At 35.9% G+C, this 24,342-nt stretch overlaps 1 protein-coding gene across 2 annotated transcripts in view; it reads right to left on the bottom strand.

Annotated features, from left to right (window-relative positions):
* The window catches only part of ADAMTSL1 (ADAMTS like 1), a 454,178-nt gene that overhangs the window by 323,545 nt on the left and 106,291 nt on the right, over positions 1 to 24,342 (bottom strand). For both annotated transcript variants that reach the window (XM_056117099.1, XM_056117100.1), the window contains exon 4: positions 11,597 to 11,833. In XM_056117099.1, the coding sequence (XP_055973074.1) occupies positions 11,597 to 11,833 (237 nt within the window). The remainder of the gene's footprint in view (positions 1 to 11,596; positions 11,834 to 24,342) is intronic.

Genomic DNA, 24,342 nt, shown 5'->3' with positions numbered 1-24,342 from the left:
GTATGCAATATCAACAAAGTCTCCAATGGAGACGTTACTGGGCCCGCTCGAGCAAATCGATGATCAACGGGGGGGCCTTTACCTTTACCTTTACCTTATAATTGAGATTAAGTCACATTAACTTTAAATTGTTCCTAAATCTGTGTAATTAGTATCTACATAACATGAGAAAACATATATTGGTAGGAAAATGCCATGTAAAAGACAAAGAGATGACAAAAAGATATGCAGCTATTAAGGAAAGGTGGCAATTTAAAGATAGAATTAGAGAGTAATATCTGCCACTGGAAGCTAGGAATGAGCAAAAGAAAATTTTGCCAAATCTTTTGAGTAAACATGTCTGATGATACACTGCTTTTAGGCTTCCAGCTTCAGAACAATGAAAGAAAAAAATTTGTTGTTTTCAGCTGCTCAGTAAAGCAAACTAAGTATTTTGGTCTTTCTTAACCCCAAGTAAAGCATATAAGAAATAAAGGCAATTTTATAATTTTAATTTTTTGTTTTGTTTTCTTCTGGGGTCACAACTGACTGTGCTCAGGGGTTATTCCTGGCAGTGCTCAGTGGACCATACTTGGTACCAAGAACCAAATTTTTAGAAAGAGTACCTGTTTTCCCTTAGGAGAAGAAAGAGATAGGAGGATATTTTCCTGCATATGGCCAAGAGAATGCAGTGAGTTAAGAAGCATACATTTCTGATTACTTGTTATCTCTTTCTCTGGAGTATAAATTCTGGAGTGTTAAGGAATGTGACTTTTTATTATTCCTTTATGCACTTCTATATCTAGCATATTCTTAATTACTTATGGGTTTATCAAATACATTTTTAAATGACAAACTGTCTTACAATGATCCTACAAAAATACACCTGAGGCAAGAGATCTTACTCAACTTTATATCCTTCATACCCAATATAAACAGATTGTTGTGAGAATGTATAAACAATATTAAGAAACTAAGTGACTGGCCAATATTTACACAGCAAGCAGTAAAACAGTTCATTTCATTTTCACTCTATCATGCAGAGAGGAGTAAAAGGTTATGCATTAAATCTTTCAAGCAACACTAAGCTTCCATGTAGAATTACATTACAAAACACAGAAGGAAAAATGGCCAACTCTTTACTTCTGACATCACCACTTTTAGAATAACTGGTAGACATTTGATACTAGTGACTTAGGTCACAGACAGAGATGGAGAAATAATCATTCCATTCAATTCATTTCGAAGTACTCACCACAAGAATTATTGAAAATGGAAAGAGCTTCTTTGTTAATATTTTAACACAGACACTGTATAGACATCACATTTTGTTATATTATTCATTTAAAAATATTTAGTTAAAATAATTTTTTCTTTTTTTAAAAAAACTGTCTTATATGCTGAAATAGCAATAATAAAATTACAAAAAGGAATATTTTCATGGAGTCGGTTTATAAAATGTATTGTTTTTGATGTATATATGTGATATACTAACTTATGAATTTCCTTAATTATAAAAGTGAACAGACTTTTCTATATTTGACATAAATATAATCTCATGATTATTTTCAACAGCAGCACAGTACTTTTTTCTATCTGTAAACATATGCTACTTTTAAAAAGGTTAAAATGAGGAACCAGATTTGTGCTTTATAACAAACATAAATGAAGTAATTTGGATAATGAAAATAAATGAACAACAGCAGAACTAATAGAGCTGATCCTATTTGTGATGGTTCATTAACTCTGGACAGGATGCAATTCACTGCTCTAGATTGGGAGTTAATAATGGTACAACATGGAGTTATTAGCAAAAGAAAGGTGCAATAGGAAATTATCAGAAGTTCTGTTCATTCACTGGGGAGTTTATATCCGCTTCTGTATGAATAACCACATTAAAAAGGAAAGAAGTAAAGAAGCAATCTGGGTACTACTACTACCAGCTAGTATTTATCAGTTTTATAATAAGCATTTTACTTGCACTTGATAACCTTAATGTCAAAGTAATCCCATCAGACACTTACAGATATTATTCTCACTTTGTAGATGAGGAAACTCAGACTTAGGAACTTGATCAAATCACACACAAGTGGGTCATGGAACTTAGAATCAAACCTACATACCTACATAGTTCATGTTTTGCTCTTATCTATTTCTACTATGACAAATTAATCCATAACTTAAAATTATCTCTAGCTTCAACCAGTTTAGAGTGATAAAGAACATATATATATATATTCCAGTGTTTCTCAGTCTGAAAAGCATGGTGGTAAAGACCAACACAATGATCCTCTGGGAAATTATCAAGTTCTAGGATGGAGGGAAAAGGAAGAATGTGATTTGAGAAGATAAATTTACTAAACCTAGTGTTTTCATATATAAATGACAGTACTAGAGTGGTATAAAAATTTTGCTTGTATCAGAGGCTATAGAAATAACACAGAAGATATAATTAAACAATGTTGATAGACACTGATACTTTCTGACCTTTATTCTGTGATTAACTAGCTGTTAGATCCTGGAAAAATTATACAATTCAGAGTAACAATATTTCTTGGGGTGAAACTTGATGATCTCCAAATATGTGTATGTTCTGGACTAATAAGAAAATAAACACAGAATAGCATCTTTATCCTAAGTTAGATTTTATTCAACTTAAAGGATTGTCTTCCATGGATGAATAAAGAAGTTGTGGTACATCGACCCAATGGAATACTACACAGCTGCTAGGAAAAATGAGGTCATGAAATTTACTTATAAATCTGGAGAATATCATGTTGAGGGAAATGAGTCAGAAGGAGTGGGTCAGATGTAGAATGACTGCATTTATTGTGGGATATAAAAAAAAATTATGAAACTAATACCCAAGACCAGAGAAAATGGATCAGAAGGACTGGTCAATAGCTTGAAAGCACTACAAGGATGTGGGGGGTGATGATAGTTAAGATAGAGGAGTGTCCAGTACGACAACATGAGTTGGAAATTATCACCCTGGACAAGAACTGAGTGTTAACCATAATGCCTAAAATGAGAGAGAAAGAGAGAAGAGAGGTGCCTACCATACAGGCAGGCAGGGCAGCGGGGCCTAGAGGGGTGGGAGTGAAACTAGGGGAACTGGTGCTGGGAAATTACACTGGTGGAAGGTTGGGTGTCGTAATATTGTATGACTGAAACCCAATCATGAACAGTTTTGTAAAAAATAAATAATTTGTTACACAAGAAAATAAAAGGACTGTCTTCAATTATGAAGTCACTGTTACTTTCCCTGTCACTGTCCTCCCATTGTTCATCAATTTACTCATGCGGGCCCAGTAACGTCTCCATTGTGACACTTGTTACCATGTTTGGCATATCGAATATGTCACAGGTAGTTTGCCAGGCTTTGCCGTGCAGGCAAGATACTCTTGATAGTTTGCCGGGCTCTCCGAGAAGGGTGGAGGAATCGAACCTGGGTCGGCTTGGTTGGCTGCATGCAAGGCAAATGCCCTACCTGCTGTGCTATCACTCCAACCCGTTATGAAGTCCGATTTCTTTACTTTTCTTGTTGTTAGCATTTCAGTTATGAAATGATGACAGTAGAGATCTATGTTTTGGAACTCAAAATGTTCAAGTTCCTCCACATTTTCACAGCATTTTATCATTAAGGAGTTTCACATGAATTATCTCCTTTGGTGCTCTGTTATCTGTGAAATAATCTTATTTTCCACAGATTAAAAAGTAGAATTTAGGAAAGTTAAGTAAATTGATCAAGATTATAAAAAATCACTAAAAAGGTTCCAGATTCTAATCCATTTTTATGACTTTAAATAGTTTGCTTTCAGTCTACAAATGGGTGATAAATCTGATCAAACCATAGTATTCCAAGTCCAAGAGTATTCCAAACATAAAAACTAATAAACACAATTTGTGAAGGATGAGACCAAAGAGTGTGGAATTTAGGAAGTCTGTAAGTGATTTGGGCATGGATTAAGTTTGAAGACCACTACTCAATATAAAGTGACACTTGTACTCATTCACCCAATTTTATCAGAAGAAATAGGAGCTTTAGCCTACCTCCACAACCCAAACACCACCATGCTCCAGGCTACTTTACACATGCTCGGGCTGAGCCTCACATATCAGTGAAGTCCCACGGAAACCAGGTAATGCGGAACTTTGTGACCTTGGACTCTGGGCTCAATGGGACCCGGGAGCAGAGATCCTCTGCCTGCTTCCCCCAGTCTCTGGTGACCCAGGGGTCACGGCCACAAGCCACCTCCTACCGGCACCAGATAATGTCCTCATCGACCACCCTCCCAGAAGGGAGCATAAAATGAGGGTCCCATAGCCATGCCACTGGAGGGGGGTGGGTGAGAGCCCTCCCCGCACTCCAAGGGACCCAGCCCCGGCAGCTGACCTCTACTACCCAACTGCCACCATGCTCTAGGCCGCTTTCCACACACTCTGACCAAGCCTCATAGATGAGTGAACATATTTCTGGACACATCATAAGACACTCCCTACTCATTTTCCATAATTACTACACCATATTTGATGGAGTTCAGACAGCAGGCAACAAATCATAGAGGGAAATATATACATATATGTATATACATGCCTATAAACATATAGTCAGACATATATACCAAAGCTCACATTACCCAAACTTTAACAATATGTTAGTAATATCCTATAGAATGTCTTAATGGCTCCTGCAAAAAAAGAACAATTTTCACACTGCTTTCTATATGAACACTCTTCTGTAAGCATGTTCAGCAGTTCTTCATAACAGACAATACAAAAAATATTCTTTCCTTTGTGTTTTGGGACAGGGATTAGGACTTGGGATGAAAACATTCCAAATTTGATGGTGAGAAGGTGCAATGGTGGTGGGATTGGTGTTTGAATATTAAATGTAATCAAATATTGTGAAATAACTTATAAAATAAAAAGTTTAAAAAAAAATAGGAGCTTTAAAGTCAGGATTGGGTGTCCCTGCACAAGCCTCAGAATCTACTAGAGATTCAGTTCTTTACTCGTGAAAAGGGGTTAAAATTACTTAACAAACTTGTAAACATTCAAAAACCTATCTACAGAGAGATATATAAATGTATATGTAAAATACCTATGCCTAAATATGGTAGTCATGCAAAATGGAGAATAATTACTGTTAATATGCTTCAATTAGTTCCTCCATCACCCCTATTAGTAGAATTAGTCTACAGTGTAGTGAAAAGCTTCATTACTAAATGTTAAGTATAAGGTATCTATGTAAATGCAATGATTCTAAAATTTTTATGCAGCAAAAAGAATGTAGATAAGCCATTCATTCATGAATGTGAGCAATCTCAAATTATCAGCTTTGTCATTTGAGAAGTAATAGAATCTATGAACTATCAAGGTATCTATTAGTTCTGAAAGCCTAGAACATCATAGAGTTATCTAAGAGTTAAAGGAATGACTAGTTTTGAGTAAGCAATTCTTAGTTGGATATTAATCAGTCATAACTGAAATAATATGTGCTTACAAATGACAATTCTTTATATTTCTGCTGTAATTTCTTTTAACTTTTCTTTGAGAACTTGGGTATGCAAGGCACTAGGTCAAACCCAGCAGTGCTCAGGGCTTATTTCTGGCTCTGCGTAGGGATTACTCCTGACAGTGCTTAAGGGATCATATGTGGTGCCAGAAATCAAACCAGGTAAGGTCATATAAAAAGCAAGTGGCTTATTCTTCCCATATTATCTCTCTGACCCTATCAGTTATTTTCTTTCCAGGTAGACCTATGTTCAAAGTTTAATATGTATTCCTTGAATATATATTCTATAATTTATGTCTGACTGCCTTCAAAACTATTTGAAGTCTCTTTGGGGAGGTGAGACATTTGAAGAAAAAAAAATAAAGCCAGAGCTAAAACTACATCCTAAATGGGGAACTATAGAAGAGAACGGAAAGAGAATAAACAATGTCCAATAAAAACAAACCCTCTGCGGAAACATGCTTCATGCCCCATACATAGCCCCAACCCCAACACCATACACAGCACCCTTGAACTTCCTTAAATACTGTCTTAAATATTTCTCATGGCCCCTGAACACCACCAACCAGACATGTAGCCACAACAAAACAACATCTTTAGACTCTTAAAACACATCTGAGTTATAAAGGTGGGAAAGAGGTCAAAGAGTTTTAGTTATTTGCGGTGGAAGGATAAGGCACCTTGATGATGAGGATGGTATGGTAATCCTAAAACATATTTACTTGCTTGTAAACCAATGTTACATCAATAAAAATGCATAGAAAAATAAAGATAAATAAATCTTACATAGCTGGAACAAACCAAATGTGTAAATTACATAGAAAAAGAAAGAAAAAGAAAGGTGAGAGAAGAAGATGATTAATTTTAGGTAACTAGGTGATTCTGTTTATGAAAAGTGCGCATTTAAGTTAGCATTAAGACTTTCTTTGTTCTCTAAAAGTTGTGAAAAAAGGATTTTCCTTACCAAAACCAAAATACCCTAAATACCAACACAAATATAAACTATACAAATACAAATTATATAGGTACAAACTGAATAAAGGATAATTAAATTATTACTTCTAAGCAGAAATCAATTTATAAGATTTAAACTCTTTTGATACTTTAGCAATTGCTCCAACTTTACTTTCAGTGAATAATTTCACTTCTAATTTTCTGTAAACCCTGCATACTGTATTTAAGTATTCCACTGTTTTCATGCTATTTTCTGTTCTTGAACTTCCTGTATAAATATGAAAGCATAGGCTATTGTAATGGTAGCAAGGATTCAAAATTACATTTCTTAAAAAATTCACATTAAGTTGCAGTATTTGATCCCCTGACCACAATTAATTTGATTAATTGCTTTCTGCCCTCTGCTATAGCTCTAACCAAAGTTTACACTCCTTGTTGGTTTCAAACTTTGTATTCTTTATGTTCCTGCTGTCATTCCCTGGACAAGATCCATACTTTGACTCACCATGGCCACAGTCTGAGCCTCTTTAGTTGACTTATCTCCAAGGCCTTCTTTCTACTTCAAGTGTCAGATTACTGCAGCTATACTGATCTTTCTCAGAAAACACCAAGATCATCTGGTATTGATGGTGTTGACTAAATCTCCATTGCCCTCACACTACTAACCATAGTCCTGTTTATCATTCAAACCACCATGATTTTCTCTTAACCTATCTTGTCCTTTTTACTGGATCTCTGTGAGGGGAATGCCTGCTCCCCAGCTGAAATAAACCTCTATTTCTAACATTTTTTTTACTTTAGTTTTTGTGGTAGAGGAGATCAGTCAGTGTTTAAGGGGGGAGGAAGGCTCAGCAACTACTCCCAGTGATTCTTGGTCAACTGGACCAGACTACTCAATGTTTGGGCCCAAGTATGTGGTGCCACTCAGTCCCTGTGGTACCAAAGAACATGAGGGGCACCACAGCAGTAATCAGAGTCCTCCAAGACTACATATAGAGACTATGCAGTGCCAGGGATAGAATTATCATATTATATTTGTATTATATTGTTGCCTCTAGCAAGATGAATGAATGAGCATAGTAACAACCTACCATAATTTATAAGAAGAAATCAGAATTATTTTCAGATATTCCATAATTTACTTTTATCCCCATCTAATAAGTCACAAGAATAGGAATCAAAATTAAAGAGACATGCTTATGTTTGCCAAAAGCCCAGCAATATTATTTCCTATTGATTATATATTAAATTCATCATTCAACTGATTAGTTAACACACTGAAAACTCTAAGATAAAGTTAACACAAATGAAAGACACAAAGAGATTAAAAATACTCTGTATTTGTTGAGCCTAAGATTCCTGAGGACTGAGCACTAGAACTGACCCTCTCTACCCTGAATCACCACCAGATATGGTCACGATAATATTTTTTAAAAGATTAATGATCATATATTGCAATAACTAATATCATTCAAATTACATCTCAGTAATAGATCCACTTTGATGTACTCTTTTCAAAGTCAAATGTTCTTCATGGAGAAAAAAAGAGAAAAATGATAAAATTTATGTATAACTGTAAAAGAGTCTGAATAGCAAAAACACTAGAGAGGAACAAAGAACAAATATTAAGAACAAAAATTAAAAAGAACATGAATTAAGTATTCAACTGCTAAAGTTCAAGCTACATTATACAATAATTATAATCAAAACAGCATAATATTAGAATATTACTAGGCTCTTAGGTTAGTGGGACATCATTGGAGACCAAAAATAAAATCATAAATATTGACAATTAATTTATGGCATATGGTAAGAATATTCATGAAGGAACGGAGAAAATGAAGAAAAAATATCTTCAATTAATGGTGTTGAGAAAAATAGACAGTAAAATTTAATGAAACAAATAAGACATGTGGATAAAAGATATACTTTAAAATACATAAAACAGAATCATAGGCATTACTATCCTTCAAATCAGTGTTAAATATATGTTTGAGGACTCGAATGTCAAGGAAAATGAAAGCAAAAACAAAAGGGGAACTATATCAAATTTTATACAGCAAAAGAAATGGCATCAAAATGAATGGATTTCCTACAGAGTGTAAGATACTGCATATCGTATGTCCAACAATGGTGACTAATAATCCAAATATATCAAAAATGTAGAAAACTTAAAAACAAAAAAGTCAGATTAATTTATAAATGGGAAAAATATAAGACATATATAGTCAGAAGACATATAAAAACAGGTTTATCTCGTATTATCAGGGAAACAAAAAATAAAAAGAATAATGACATACTACTTCAAAGCTTTAAAAATGTCTACTATTAGAAAGAGACCCACAGACCAATAGAACAACAGAGTTGAATATTCTGACACAGCCTCTCAAGTATACGATCACTTAACCTTTGATAAAGGAACAAGAAACGTTAAGTGGAGCAAGGAAATTCTCTTCAACAAGTGATGCTGGGAAAACTGGACAGCTACATGTAAAAGAATGAACTCAGACCTTTATCAAATGCAAAGAGATCAAAATGGGTTAAAGACATCAATATCAGACCTGAATTCATAAGGCACATGGAGGAAAATGTAGGCAGAGCCCTCCATGATATTGAAGCTAAAGTCATCTTCAAGAATGAAATACCACTGACCAAGCAAGTGGACGCAAGTATAAACATATGGGACTGCAACAAACTAAGAAGCTTCTGCACCTCAAAAGAAACAGTGACTAAAATACAGAAAGAGCCCATGGAATGGGAAAAAAATATTTACCCAATAACCATCAGATAGTGGCTTAATATCCAGGATATACAAGACACTGTTAGAACTTTACAAGAAAAAAACCTCTAACCCTATCAAAAAATGGGGAGAAGAAATGAACAGAAACGTCCCCCAAAAGGAAATTCAAATGGCCAAAAGGCACACGAAAAAATGCACTACATCACTAATCATCAGGGATATGCAAACCAACACAAAATGAGGTATCATCCTACACCACAGAAACTGGCACACATGAATAAGAACAAGAACAACCAGTGCTGGCACCAATGTGGGGAGAAAGGGACAATATTCACTGTTGGTGGGAATGCCAACTGGTACAGCCTTTTTTGGAAAACAATATGGACATTCCTCCAAAAACTAGAAATTGAGCTTCCATATGACCCAACAATAACACTTCTGGTATTGATGGGTCATATGGGATGGTCAAATGGTATATATCCCGGAGATGCAAAATGAAAAACACAGTAGAAATGACATCTGCACTTGTATGTTTATTGTAGCACTGTTCACTAAAGCCAGAATCTGGAAAAAAACCCGAATACCCGAGAACAGATGACTGGTAAAAGAAAACATCTCCACAATGGAATACTATGCAACTATTAAAAGAGATAAAATCATGAAATTTGCATATAAGTGGATGGACATGGAGAGTATCATCCTAAGTGAAAGAGAGGAACAGACAAAGAATGACTGCACTCATTTGTGGAATATAAAGTAGCATAATTTGAGAATAGCACCTAAGGACAGAGGGATAAGGGCCAGGAGGATCACTCCATGAATTGGAAGTTGGTCCCACAAGCTGGGGGAAAAGGAAATTGGGATGGAGAAGGAACGACTAAATAAATGATAATTGGAGGTATCACCTGGGTTGGGAGACATGTGCTAGAAGTAGACCAAGGACCAAACATGATGGCCTCTTAGTATCTGTATTGCAAATCATAATTCCCAAAATTAGAGAAAGAGTAAGAAGGATTGTGTTTGCCACAGAGGCAGGGAGAGGGATGGGGTAGGAGTGGAGGGAAGGACACTGGGAACAATGGTGGTGGAAAATGTGCACTGGTGGAGGAATGGGTGCTCAAGCATTATATGACTGAAATGTAATCATGCAAGTTTGTAACTATCTCACTGTGATCCAATAAACTTAAAAATAAATAAATAAAAATATCTATTATTCCAAGTCATAAAATTTAATATTGGAGTAGATATAAAGAGAAGAGAACCCTCATTGACTATTTGTGGCGATGTAAATTGATAGTCATTCCTGAAAAGCATAATGGGGTTCCTTAAAAAATTAAATATAGTTATTTCACTTTTAGTATTTACCTGAAAAATACAAACATACGAATTCAAATAAATATATAAGCTCCATGTTCATTGCTGAATCATATAGAATAGTTAAGAGTTGGAAACAAAGTGCCTGATGAATGCCTAAAGAATATGTAGTATATGTTTCAGTTATATAAATAAATAAAAGACAGAATCTTGCCATTGTAGCAAAACAGATTATTCTGAATGGTTAATTCTTTGCAAAATAATTCTAATAGAGAAAGATAAAACTGGGCTGGTCATCCTAATATAAAAAAACACTTTAAATTCAAAATGGGAAATATATGGCAAACATGAACTCTTTCAACTTTACTAACTACCCAAGCAAAACAAATAATGGTAAAATGATAAATAAAACCTTCGTGCTTTTTGTTTGTCTGTTTGTTTGGGGGCCACATCAAGCGATGCTCAGGGTTTACTCCTGCCTCTACACTGGGAATTATTGCTGGGGGTGCTCAGGGGACAATATAGGATGCCAATGATTGAACCCAGGTTGGTCATGTGCAAGGCAAATGCCCTGCCCACTGTACTATAGATACACCCCTGTGATTTGGCTGACATTGTATTGCCTTTTCTATAGTCTGAACTTTAAACAATTTTTGTAATTATGATTAAAAGGCAATAAGCTCTATAGTTTACCCAGAGATTTTCTAATTAATCTTTCTTTATTGATTTTAAAACTTCAAGTAAACAAAAGCCAAAGCCTTTGGATCAATCCAGATACACACATACTAACACTTAATGTTTCAAGGTATAGATAATACCACAGTCTAGCACAAAAACAGCACACCTTATTCAAGAAATTTTATTCTTTTTCTATATTCAAGTGAGATTTGAAAGAAAAAATTCTTGCTTACCTTTTTTTTAACAGAAAATACAGCACTTGTAATTTTGACTAAAATTAAACTTTAAAATTGGCATAAAGCTCAAGGAGAAAGTAGCATTGAGTGATTCAGATAGCAAAGCTACATACAATTTTCTATAGGGTGGTACTAAAAATCTCTGGAAAAACAGAATTAAATGAGGTAAATACTTACTTGGCATAAACCACTGATGCACATGTCCAATGATTCTGTGTAGCATCGTGTGCCATCTAGGACTTTCGGTGCTAATTCAACAACCAGGGCAGTTCCTTTGGCCTGGCACTTGAGAGAACATGGGTTGTCAGGATCGTTTGAGACAGGAAGCCACTCATAAAACTGGCCATGATGCTTAACATCATTATGAGCTGAGCATTGCTGGGCTCGGAAATCACCTGCTTCTGGTGGACAGTCCTGAAGGAAAAAGGGGGTGGCATGCACAGATTAAGAGAGTAGCCCAAACAGAAAACTGGAACAACTTGTGTGCTAAAGTATTAGAGAACAAGGCAAATGTTTTGGTAATTAAAGATGAACTCTTCCATATCACATAAGAAATCACATGATTATATCCCTAAATCAAAATGCACCTTTGGAAAAGTAATAACTTTGAGTTTTGTTTTATGATTGGAGTTGAATGGGAAGTAATAAAATCAAAATAGATTGAACTGACAATAGTTGGAAAAGGTATCACCTTAATATACATTTTCTCAATGATGTCAATTGGCTTCTGACTTTTTCCATGTTATAATGCCATTTTCAGTTTCCTTATATATTATATAAAACTTAGAAAAATCAATGAATTAGTTAACTTTTTCATTTTTTATATCAGATATTGATAGCACAATGACAATGTTTTATTTAGCAACTACCAATAAAAGTTATAATCATTACATTCAAAACATTTTTTTAAGTTTTTGTTGAGTGTTTTTCTAGAATTAAGAAAGTGCAATATCCACAATTAAACATGGGGGAAAAAAAAGAACAGCATATGTAGATGAATAACTATAACCAAGGCAGCAATGGTCAAGCAGAAAGATATGGACTTCCTCCTCTGTGGAAGTGTAGCTAAGATCCAGAGTCTTTCTTTCAAAGTTACTTTCAGACTTTCATGAGGTTATGTCAGCCTAACACTGGCACAAGACAGAGAGTGGAGAGTGGAGAGATATAGAGTTGTCAGTACAATTGCCTGGCATACAGCCAACCTAAGTTTGGTTCCTGGGCATATATGGTCCTCTGAACCCAACCAGGAGTGATTCCTGAGCACAAATCCAGGAGTGAGACCTAAGGATAGCTTGGGAAAGGAAGGAAGGAAGGAAGGAAGGAAGGAAGGAAGGAAGGAAGGAAGGAAGGAAGGAAGGGAGGGAGGGAGGGAGGGAGGGAGGGAGGGAGGGAGGGAGGGAGGGAGGGAGGGAGGGAGCTGAAAAACTGGACATTCTCTGGATCTGAAAATTAAATTCTATTGGCAGAGACAACATAAAATAACATCATTTTTAAGGTATACTTTAAGTAAGAGCCCTTTTAATGTAAAACTAGAGCACTGGTCATAATCTGACAAATAATAAATTTTAAAAATAAATAAGACTTAACTTTAAAAGAGCAAATAGTATCACCTATTCCTTGTAAGGGAGTTTTGATGGGTCAATTTTATTGTACATGCAGTAACACTAGAATTTACTATTGAAGAATATAGAATATCCATCTGTGGAAAGGCTTTATAATGCTACTTTTTAGCTGAAATAATGGATTTACAAGTTGCCTTTAGCAATTCATGGTTACTACATTATCATTTCGGTTAGTCCTATTACACAAGGCTGCTTTCTCTAAAAATACATTTACATGTAAATAAGAATCATGAGAATAGAATAGCTATTTTATTCAGTAAATCCCTGAATCATTTCTCAAATTTTAGTTATATTATTAGCTAACGTATAAACTCAAGCATGTGGAATAACAACTTTTTTCTAGGCAAGATACTTAAAATAGCTTAAATACAATATAAATTCTCATTAATTTTATTAGTAATAATATATGTGTTCTGAGTTAATAAAACATAGTATTAAATGAAAAGAATAATTTATAAATTCACAGTCACCTCGCAGAGCTTCAATGATTTTAAATATTGTCTGGAAAAAGTATAATAAAATTATTTTCTTGGTCAATTTTAAAATAATAAGCTATTGTTAAAATTTAAGTATAAAACACTGTGAGTGTGTATTATATTTTGTTGTGATATTTGTTGTGAAAATATAAAACCTCAACCTCCATTCTCAGTAGGCAAAATGGACAAAACAGGCAAATTGCTTGATGGCAATCTATCTGAACTGAAATGTTTTAACTGTGGCTCCTTTCAAATCATGTGTTCGAGTTAAGAAAACACACATACTGATTCTGATGCATTAATTTTTCACAAATTCATGTTTCAAAGGCAAGACCACAACTTGCATAGCGAAAAAAATCCTGCCAGTCCCTCCCTATACTTCACTAATTTCTATTTTAAAATAACCCATGACTAAACACAGTCCTAAACTTTACAATATTCCTCCCCAAATTTCCTCATTTGAAATGCTGAAGAGATCTATTTCGAAGTGAAATCATTTGAAGAAATTTCTTAGAATGGTCCCAAATACATCTCATAATCAGTACCTTCTTTGACTAAAAATAAAAATGAATCTGACACAAGGTAATTCTAAGGTCAAGCTGAATCACCTCTGCATTCCAAAAATAAGGACAATTTTAAAGTGAGACTTCTAACTCTGAACTTATTTGCTGCATTTTCCAATTCCAAGTGTTAATTACATTTTTGAATTATAAAACTAATGTTAAATTCTTAGCCTTTCATAAGGCCCTTCTGTTCATCAAAATCTGTTTTGATGAACAAAAACCAAACAAATTTTGAAGCATCAAAGAGTCAATACACAGAGAGATGTTCTTGTATGTAAGTAGAATTGTACCAAATAGTTTCAAGAACACTTGTGATAGGTCTTATGAACTTTCACAATGAGAAAAAGATCATTGAGAACAATAATGCTCATGAATACCTTTCCTCGCTTCCATTAATATTGTCTTTCCTTCTGCTCATACCTTTGTGTGGGTTGTGAAAATAATATTTTGCTAAGTTGAGAATGCACTTAAAACCTGGAATTCAGAGTTGGAAACTGAACTTGAATCTTTTAAATGTTTCAGTTTATTTGTACTTGGCAAAATGCAACTTCCTGTTTTAAGAAAAAAGATTTTAGAGGACTTATAAAACAGGTTCAGAAAGACTTTTGGACATCAAATAGCTCTTACAAAATAACATTTTGATGATTTAATTGTAAATGAATCAGAAACATATGAATCAAATTTCCCTTGAAATACACATGTTTAAAAATTAAGGGAAGATGGATTTGGCAATAGTTTCTTTGTTGAACCCAAAACATCCCCAATGTAGTTCAAGACACTCACTGAACCCCTAATGCATCTGGGATCACCCAGCTGCAGGAGCGGAAATTCAAGAAAATCATCACAGTATCTGATCCCACAAGTATTATAATAATAAAAACCACAGAATAATTCTTATTTGTATATAGAGTCACCATGTACAAAGTTTTTAGTTTATAATTGTATTTGGTTCATGAAACCACTATACCTCCCAATTTTCCCAAATGTTAGATTTAAAAACAGATGCTTTAAAATGGTCAATGGGAACACTGAGACCTTGTTCGTTTTTATTTATAATCATCAAAAAACAAGTCAAATCACAATGGGATATCACCTCCCACCTAGAAGAACGGCCTGCATAAAAAAATTATTAGGGATATAATGCTAGAAATTTAGAGCAAAACACTCTCATACACAATAGGTGGTAATGCAAACTGATTCTGCTTCTATGAAAAAATATGAAGATTTTAAAAAATATTAAAAAATAGGCCTATCATATCACCCAGAAATCGGAACATTATAAGAACACTAATTCAAATATATATGTATGTTTATATACATATATATTTAACTATGCTCATTATAGTTCCACTTAAAACAACCCAACATATGGAAACACCTCAAGTGCTCAACGATGGATGAGTAAAGAATATGTGGTATATATTACAATGAAATCCCACTTAATTATAAAATTAAATCTTGTCATCTGTGACAAGTATAGAGTTGAAGTGGGTCTCACTAAGAAAAATAAGTCAGGAGCAAGAAAAATATTGGATGATCTCACTCATATGTAGTACAAAAAGAAACAAATCAAGCAGGGGAAGAAAGTCAAATAGACTCTTGGATTCTGACTACAGAAATGAAATCACCAAATATGAAGAAGGGGATGGGAGCAAAGGTTAAAGTGGGCGGTGGTCCAGTGACCTCTGCTAGAAGGATTTTGGTACTTTGTGGTACGCCTGGAACGACAATATATATTTAAACAGAAGTGAACCTATACTCCGAAAATATATCCAGTACTGTAAAGCAAAGTTATTTCAATAAAAGAGAGAAACTAACATCCTAACTACTATGAAAAATATTTAATATATTTTTCTGGATAGCACTAAAATATTAGCTTCTTGAAACATATTTTATAACACCTTAAGCTATCTATCAGTGTTGACCATAAAAGGTAGTTCTTAACCTCCTTCATATGTTTCCTGAATGTTTCGTGAATATGGTATATATTCAGGAAACTTTACTAAAATCTTAGTGGTAGAAATCATGAGTTTTCAATTGTGATATTTAAAACAAAGCACTATTATTTACATATTTATGCACAGAAACTACACTAAGTACAATCTCCATCCTCAGCCAAGAATCTGGCTAAAAACATGGTATGTGTAAAATGCACTGGATTAATGATCTCTGACTCTAAACCCTTTGGTATCCTAAAAAATCATACAGCTGAAATAGAGCAAAAGGGAGGAAACGGTTCAGGCTTTCCCTGGTTTACTATTTCCATTTAACTGTAGTATCCCCACGAATTGATGGCTCTGTGTCAGATTACTGAGTGAACGCAGAGTTCCTCACTATCCAGAAAATATATTTTATTTAAAATAGATGATGCCAGGAATTATTGAATTTAACCATTTAAAGCAATACAATAGCTTCTCTCTCCAATTTTAAAACACTCTATCCTAACTATTTTAGGATTCCTTCTTTAAAAGCACAAAAATAAAATTTGACCTTTTATTTGCTCCCATTATAATTCATAAAATCTGTGGAGTATGTATATGAATCCAATTCAAAACATTTTCTGGTTAATCAACAAGCCAGTGGGAAAGATAAAATGGATCCCAGATGTCCCTGATGGTAAGAGGGGATCAGATTACATCTTCAGGTACTCACTAGGTGAAATGTAAAAGATGATATTAGTAGCTAAGTTGCAGAAGCCAAAAGTCTTTGAAAAATGAATTTAACAGAATATACAGAATATATGATCAGAAGAAGCATCACATGCACATTAAAGAAAACACTTTCTACTCAAGAAGCCGTCCTCTGCTTTACCTCTACCCTTAATCACACAACTGTTGACTTTCTGTGTTATTTTTCCTGTTTCACTGAAGTTATCATGTTAGTGTTATATATGTCATATTATGATTTTACAGTTTTACCACAGAAAAATATTAATACCTCATAAAGTCAAGAAAACACTAGAAATTATGTTCAGGTGACCACAAGTTCCGGTAAAAATGGCAGATATCTACCTCACTGCATTTTTCTGTTTTGCAACTGTTCTAAATCTTCTATCTTCCTTCCCTCCTGTTCCAATTACTTACTCTCCATAATGTTACAATGTATGGGGAAAAAAAATAACTGTTCAGTAAGGCATCTACTTTCTCCATAGAAATCTAAAAGCTACTGGATGACTTTCAAAAATCTTATTAGTGTCAATTTATACTCAAAATATTGGGAACACTATATGTATTGAGGATATCTTAGGAAAAGAAGATTCCTGTACAATAAACTGATGGAGGTTCTGGAGAAACATATACCTGAAAAGCTTTCAAACCTTTTAGTACATTTAAGCACATAGTTTACATTTTTATTTATTTTGTTCTCTATTGCTTGGTTTTATGTTTCTTTTTTATATAGTTCAAAACTACTGATGAGTAAATATTCATGAATAAAACCCAATCTATGATATTTTATCCTTAGAAATAATGTTTCAGTTTTATTTCCCACTCAAACTCCCTTTATCTAAGCATCAAACTCATATATAGAACATGCCATTATTATCATGATTTCTTTCCCCCCGATTTTATTTTATTTTAATAGGGTAATTCACAGTAATTTTCCACATTCAGTATTCCAACACCAGTACCACCACTATAACATCTTCCCACTGTCTTTAGTTACCCACCACCACCCAAGTGTGTCATGTGGAGTAGAGTATAAAAATTCGCCCAGCAGCAAAAGCATGCTCCAGGGATTCTGAGACTTTTAGACAGAGTGACACAGCTTGTGGCTCTCTTGTAAGATTTATCTCTGAGTCTCTAGACCATGGATGTTACTGAGATTAAATGACACAAGAGGTGGTTTGTGGGCATGCGACTGCAGGACTCCAGGAAAATAGGAATAGGGTGGAGGTCACCTATCCCCAACTCCGAGAGAGCCTGGGCATTCCAGTCACAAAAGCCTAGAGTTTTCAGCAGATTCATTCTCATGCATGAGAGGCTCGACCCAAACCTGTGGAGATCTGCCATGAGCATGGTGGTGATTGGGTTCAGGAGGTTCTGCGGCTTGTGGGGTTCTGTTGAGGCAGGTGGAGGGACTTGCCTGTCCCCCTCCAAATGAAATTGCCCTGGATGAGGTTCAGCATGGCACAGTATCTGGGATCATCTCCCATGATTTCTTTTTTGTATGGGGGAAAAGAGTGGCATTGGCTCTAGCAAAACTCACAAAGAAAGGGAGAGAGAAAACCCTAATAAACCGAATCAGAAATGAAAAGGGGGCCATTACAACAGAAACCACAGAAATTCAGAGGATCCTCAGGGAGTACTTTGAGAAGCTTTATGCCACGGAACATCAAAACCTCGAGGAAATGGATAAATTCCTAGACTCCTACAGACTCCCAAGGCTGAACCAAGAAGACCTGGAATACCTGAACAGACCTATCACCATCAAGGAAATGGAAATGGTAATAAAAAGTCTCCCCAAGCACAAAAGTCCTGGCCCGGATGGATTCACTAGTGAATTCTTCCAAATCTTTAAAGAGGACTTACTCCCAATGCTCTTTAAGCTTTTCCACGAAATTGAAATATCAAAAACACTTCCAAACAGTTTCTACGAAGCAAATATCACACTGATACCAAAAGCAGACAGAGATTCCACAAAGAAAGAGAATTACAGGCCGATATCCCTGATGAACACAGATGCAAAGATCCTCAACAAACTACTAGCAAATAGAATCCAACTACTCATTAAAAAGATCATACACCATGACCAAGTAGGATTCATCCCAGGGATGCAAGGATGGTTTAACATTCGGAAATCAATCAACATAATCCACCATATCAACAAAAGAAAAGATAAAAAGCATATGAGCATATCAATAGATGCAGAGAAAGCATTTGATAAGATCCAGCACCCCTTTATGATGAAAACCCTAGCCAAAATGGGTATAGAGGGGACCTTCCTCAACATAATTAAAGCCATCTACCACAAGCCTACAGCAAGCATCAGCCTCAACGGGGAAAAACTGAGAGCCTTCCCTCTAAGATCAGGGACGAGACAGGGATGCCCACTCTCTCCACTGCTGTTCAATATAGTACTGGAAGTACTTGCAATAGCGATTAGGCAGGAAAAAGATATTAAGGGCATTCAGGTAGGAAAGGAAGAAATCAAGCTCTCACTATTCGCAGATGATATGATACTCTACTTAGAGAACCCAATAACTTCCACCAAAAAACTCCTAGAAACAATAGACTCGTATAGTAAAGTTGCAGGTTATAAAATCAATACCCAAAAGTCCATGGCTTTCCTATAAGCAAACAGTGAGAGAGAAGAAAGCAACATGAAAAAAACAATCCCATTCACAATTGTGCCCCAGAAAATCAAGTACCTAGGAATCAGCTTAACTAAGGAAGTAAAGGACCTGTACAAAGAAAACTACAAAACGCTACTTCAGGAAATAAAAGAGGACATGAGGAAATGGAAAGATATCCCCTGCTCATGGGTCGGGAGACTTAACATTGTCAAAATGGCAATACTACCGAAAGCATTGTATAAATTCAATGCAATCCCTATAAGGATACCCATGACATTCTTCAAAGAAATGGAGCAAACACTCTTGAAATTTATATGGAACAATAAGTCCCCACGAATAGCTAAAGCAATTCTTGGGAAAAAGAAAATGGGAGGAATCAACCTCCCGAACTTCAAACTGTACTACAAAGCAGTAATAATTAAAACAGCATGGTACTGGAACAAAGGCAGAACTGCAGACCAATGGAACAGGGTTGAATACACTGACATCTCTCCTCAATCATATGCTCATCTAATCTTTGATAAAGGTGCAAGTAATGTGAAGTGGAGTAAGGAAAGCCTCTTTAATAAATGGTGTTGGCATCACTGGACGGCTACATGCAAAAAAATAGGCTCAGAACTCTGCCTAACACCATGTACAAAAGTAAGATCAAAATGGATTAAAGACCTCAACATCAGACCAGAAACCATAAGGTACATTGAAGATAAAGTTGGCAAAACCCTCCATGACATTGAAGCTAATGGTATCTTCAAAGATGCCACGCCACTGGCCGAGCAAGTGAAAACAGAGATAGATAAATGGGACTATCTTAAACTAAGAAGCTTCTGCACCTCCAAAGAAACAGTGACCAAAATACAAAGACAGTCTACAGAATGGGAAAGGATATTCACCGAATACACATCTGACAAGGGGTTGATATCCAGGATATACAAAATACTGGTTAAACTCCACAAGAAGAAAACATCCAACCCCATCCAAAAATGGGGCAATGAAATGAACAGAAACTTTCTCAAAGAAGAAATCCGAATGGCAAAAAAGCACATGAGAAAATGCTCTACATCATTAATCATCAGGGAGATGCAGATCAAAACCACAATGAGATACCATCTCACACCTCAGAGACTGGCCCACATTCAAAAGAACAAAAGCAACCGATGCTGGCGTGGATGTGGCGAGAAAGGGACACTCCTTCACTGTTGGTGGGAATGTCCACTGGTTCAGCCCTTCTGGAAAACAGTATGGACGATTCTCAAAAAATTAGAAATTGAGCTCCCATTTGACCCAGCAATACCACTCCTGGGAATATATCCCAGAGAGGCAAAAATGTATAGTCGAAGTGACATCTGCACTTGTTTGTTCATTGCAGCACTCTTTACAATAGCCAGAAACTGGAAGAAACCTGAATGCCCAAGAACAGATGACTGGTTAAAGAAACTTTGGTACATCTACACAATGGAGTACTATGTAGCTCTTAGAAAAGATGAAGTCATGAAATTTACATACAAGTGGTACAATATGGAAAGTATCATGCTAAGCGAAATGAGTCAGAAAGAGAGGGATAGACATAGAAAGATTGCATTCATCTGGGGGATATAAAGTAACAAAGTATGAGATTAATACCCAAGAATAGCTGAGATCAGCACCAGGAGGATTACTCCATAACTTAGAGGCCAGCCGGGTATCCTAGAGGAAAGGGCTGTTCAGATAGAGAAGGGAGCACCAAATAAAGGATGTTTGGAGGATCCTCCCAGGAGGGGAGATGCATGTCGAAAGTAGACTATGGACTGAACATGTTTGCCACTCAATGCCTCTTTTGCAGACCACAACACCCAAAAGGAGAGAGAGAACACAGGGGATTGCCCTGCCACAGAGACAGGGGGGATGGGGGGATGGGGGTGGGAGGGATATTATCCATGGTGGTGGAAAATGGGCACGGGTGGAGGGATGGGTATCTGATCATTGTATAATTGAAACCAAAGCACAAAAAATTGTAAATCTACAACTTTAAAAAAAATAAAATAAAATAAAGGGGAAAAAAATGGAAAAAAAAAAAAAGAGTGGCATTGGGCCACACTTCAGGGTGCTCAGGGATCACTTTTACTAGTGCTTGAGGGTCCCTATGTTGGCCAGGAAACAAGGTACATGCAAATCAAGCATCTTAACCCCATGTACTATCTCTCAGGTCCCATCACTTAGATTTCAAAGACATTACAAACTCATCATTTCCAGAACTATACCCATGATTATCCTCTCCTCCCAAACCTGTTCCTTCTGTAACCTTTACCATCTAGTCAGTGTCAACTCCACTTTTCAAGACCCTAAAGCTTGTTCTCAATCTGTGGTGAATCTTGTATCAGAATCACCTGGAAGGATTATTAAAAAGAAGAATACTGAAACTCCACCCAACTGAGTTTTTGACTCAGGAGATAAAGAGTGAGGTCTAAGAATTCACATGTCTAACAAATTCCCCAATGATGTTAATATTGCTACTTGAGAATCATCACTGTTTTAGAATTATCCTTGACTCTCACCACCAAATCTACAAAGAAAGGCATCCTGTACACCAAAGTACACTGAGTTTGGTTAAAAATTGGTCTACTATTATGTCTTTAATCATCTTCCAGCTGACTTTCCTTATTCTATTGTTGGTCTCAGAGACTCTAACAAAATAGAAAGATTTCATTAAAGAATAAATCAGATCATGTGACCTTTCTGCTAGAGCTCTACAGTAGTTTCCCACTCAAGCTATACATAAAATCATCATTCCCTGAAAGATAAGCACGTGCCATGGTCAAGAAATATGGCCTCCTTGGGAGATGCGTGATATGATTGCAACTCAATGTCTCTTTTGCAAACCACAGAGGTAGGGTGGGATGGGGATATGGGGGCGGGGGGTGGGAGGGATACTGGGATCAGTGGTGGTGGAGAATGGGCACTGGTGGAGGAATGGGTATTCGATCATTGTATAAGTGAAACCCCAGCACAAAAATTTGTAAGTCTACAACTGTACCTCATGGTGTTTCACTAATAAAAATTTAAGAAAAAAAAAAAGAAATATGGTCTCTTGCTAGTATCTGTAGACTGGAATATTGAAACCTGGTAATCAACACAACCCTGACTTGGATGAGTGTGAGTCCCCCTTGAGCACACATGTGAGCACTGAATCTAGAGGAGTGCAAAGCTTGTGAGCACTGTGACTGAGAACCTGCAACTTGAGGTGCAATTCCCCGTGAGCCCCAAATCAAAAAGTGCAGGAGTACCACAGCAATTCCCTGTAATTACAACAACAACAACAACAACCAAGAGAAGGGAGGCAGGACTGAAAATAAAGAAATAAAATTTTTACCAATTTGAGAATCTGATCTGACGTCATCAGATGCCTTCTTTCCAGCTCCCTCTGCTCACCCTAAGAACACTCTTAGACACTTGGATTATCTAGTCCCTCTGCATGGAATTTTTGCCTAGATTCCAAGTTGTGAATTTCTATCAAGTCTGCTTAAATGTCACCCTCTCAATGAGATTATTCTGATTTTCTATGTAATATCACAATGCCATTTTATAGTTCCCTTTCTCCTATCAAATTTTCCTTTTCACCATCACACTTTTTTTGTTTGGTTTGGTGGTTTGGGCTTACTCCTAGATCTGTGCTGAGAGATCATTCCTGGTATGTTCTGGAGACCGTATGTAGTGTGAGAGATTAACCAGTGTTAGTCACTTGCAAGAAAAGTACCTTAACCTTTGTACTATATCTTTGGCCCTTTACTATCATATTTAGTCACCTTCAAGCAAACCATAACATTTATTTCTTATACTTGGTTTTTATTATCTGTCTCCATCAGTAAAACATAAGAAAATCTTGATAAACTAGTCATTTAAAAAATTTCTAAGTATAGTTTTACAAGAATACTTGTAGATTTCAGACACTAGGAAAATTGGGTAGGGATTCCTGCCTACTTGCTGAATAGGCAGATTAATATTTCCTCTTCTATGTAAACAAATTTAACAGGGCAATATTAAGAAACATAAAATGTGCTAAAATAATTTATTCAATAAATAACCAGACATTTGCAAATTTTATATAACCTTGTTACATGTATGCACTATAAAGTGCCAATCATAAGGTATTAAGTTTTAGTCCCCCAATTTTGGCCACCTATTATGCTAACATCAACATCGGCATCAAAAGCATTTATTTGTGCAAGACTGCTAGCTGCAATGTAAAATGAAATTAAACAGACATTGTCCCTGCCCTGTCTAGACAGTCTGTATGGAGACAACTCTTTTTTATCTCAAGAGCATAATATTTAAATCTCTAACACAGCACCATGAGTGCAAAGAACAGAAAAGAGGGTTGAATTGAGAAGGTGGTACAACAGTAGGTAAAGGCCATCCTTCTCTCTTTTTGGGTGTCTCACAAGTGGTGCTCAAAAAGTTTAGGGCACCCCCAGTTGGCAGGTCAATATGAGAGCCCAAGGATACAGTGAGCCTCAGGCCCCACAGTTTTGGGTATTACCATGCTCCCCTGGCAATGTGAGAGGGCTTTGCTAGGGGACCTTCAGGGCCAGAGCCCATGGTGTTTGGGGGCCTCCAGAGGAACTGGGAATTGGATCAAGGTTGGCCATGTGCACTGCATGTACCTTCTCCCCTGTACTATCTTTCTTTAGCCATTTTTTTCTTTTTGAAAATGCCAAGAGCCTTTCTTGGGACACTGCATATTCATGTACACACACTTACATATCCTTGTATCTATTCATTTGTCCTCTTTTCCAAAAGAGCTGCAAATTTTGTTTTCTTTCCATGTTGACAATTATTTTTGAAAAATAACATTTAAGAAAAAGAAATAAAAAATAATCATGACTATTTTAATGCCTTAATTTCATTTTCAATAAAATATCACAGATTTTTTTAATCTTAAAAATGATAGGGAACTTACTAGTGTATTCAAGTTTTTGGTATGTTTTAGCCTGTG

Source organism: Sorex fumeus, unplaced genomic scaffold, assembly GCF_029834395.1.
Source record: "Sorex fumeus unplaced genomic scaffold, SorFum_2.1 ptg000034l, whole genome shotgun sequence".
NCBI lineage: Eukaryota > Metazoa > Chordata > Mammalia > Eulipotyphla > Soricidae > Sorex > Sorex fumeus.
Note: the sequence above shows the minus strand (reverse complement) of the source record. Positions and strands in the feature narration are given on the sequence as shown.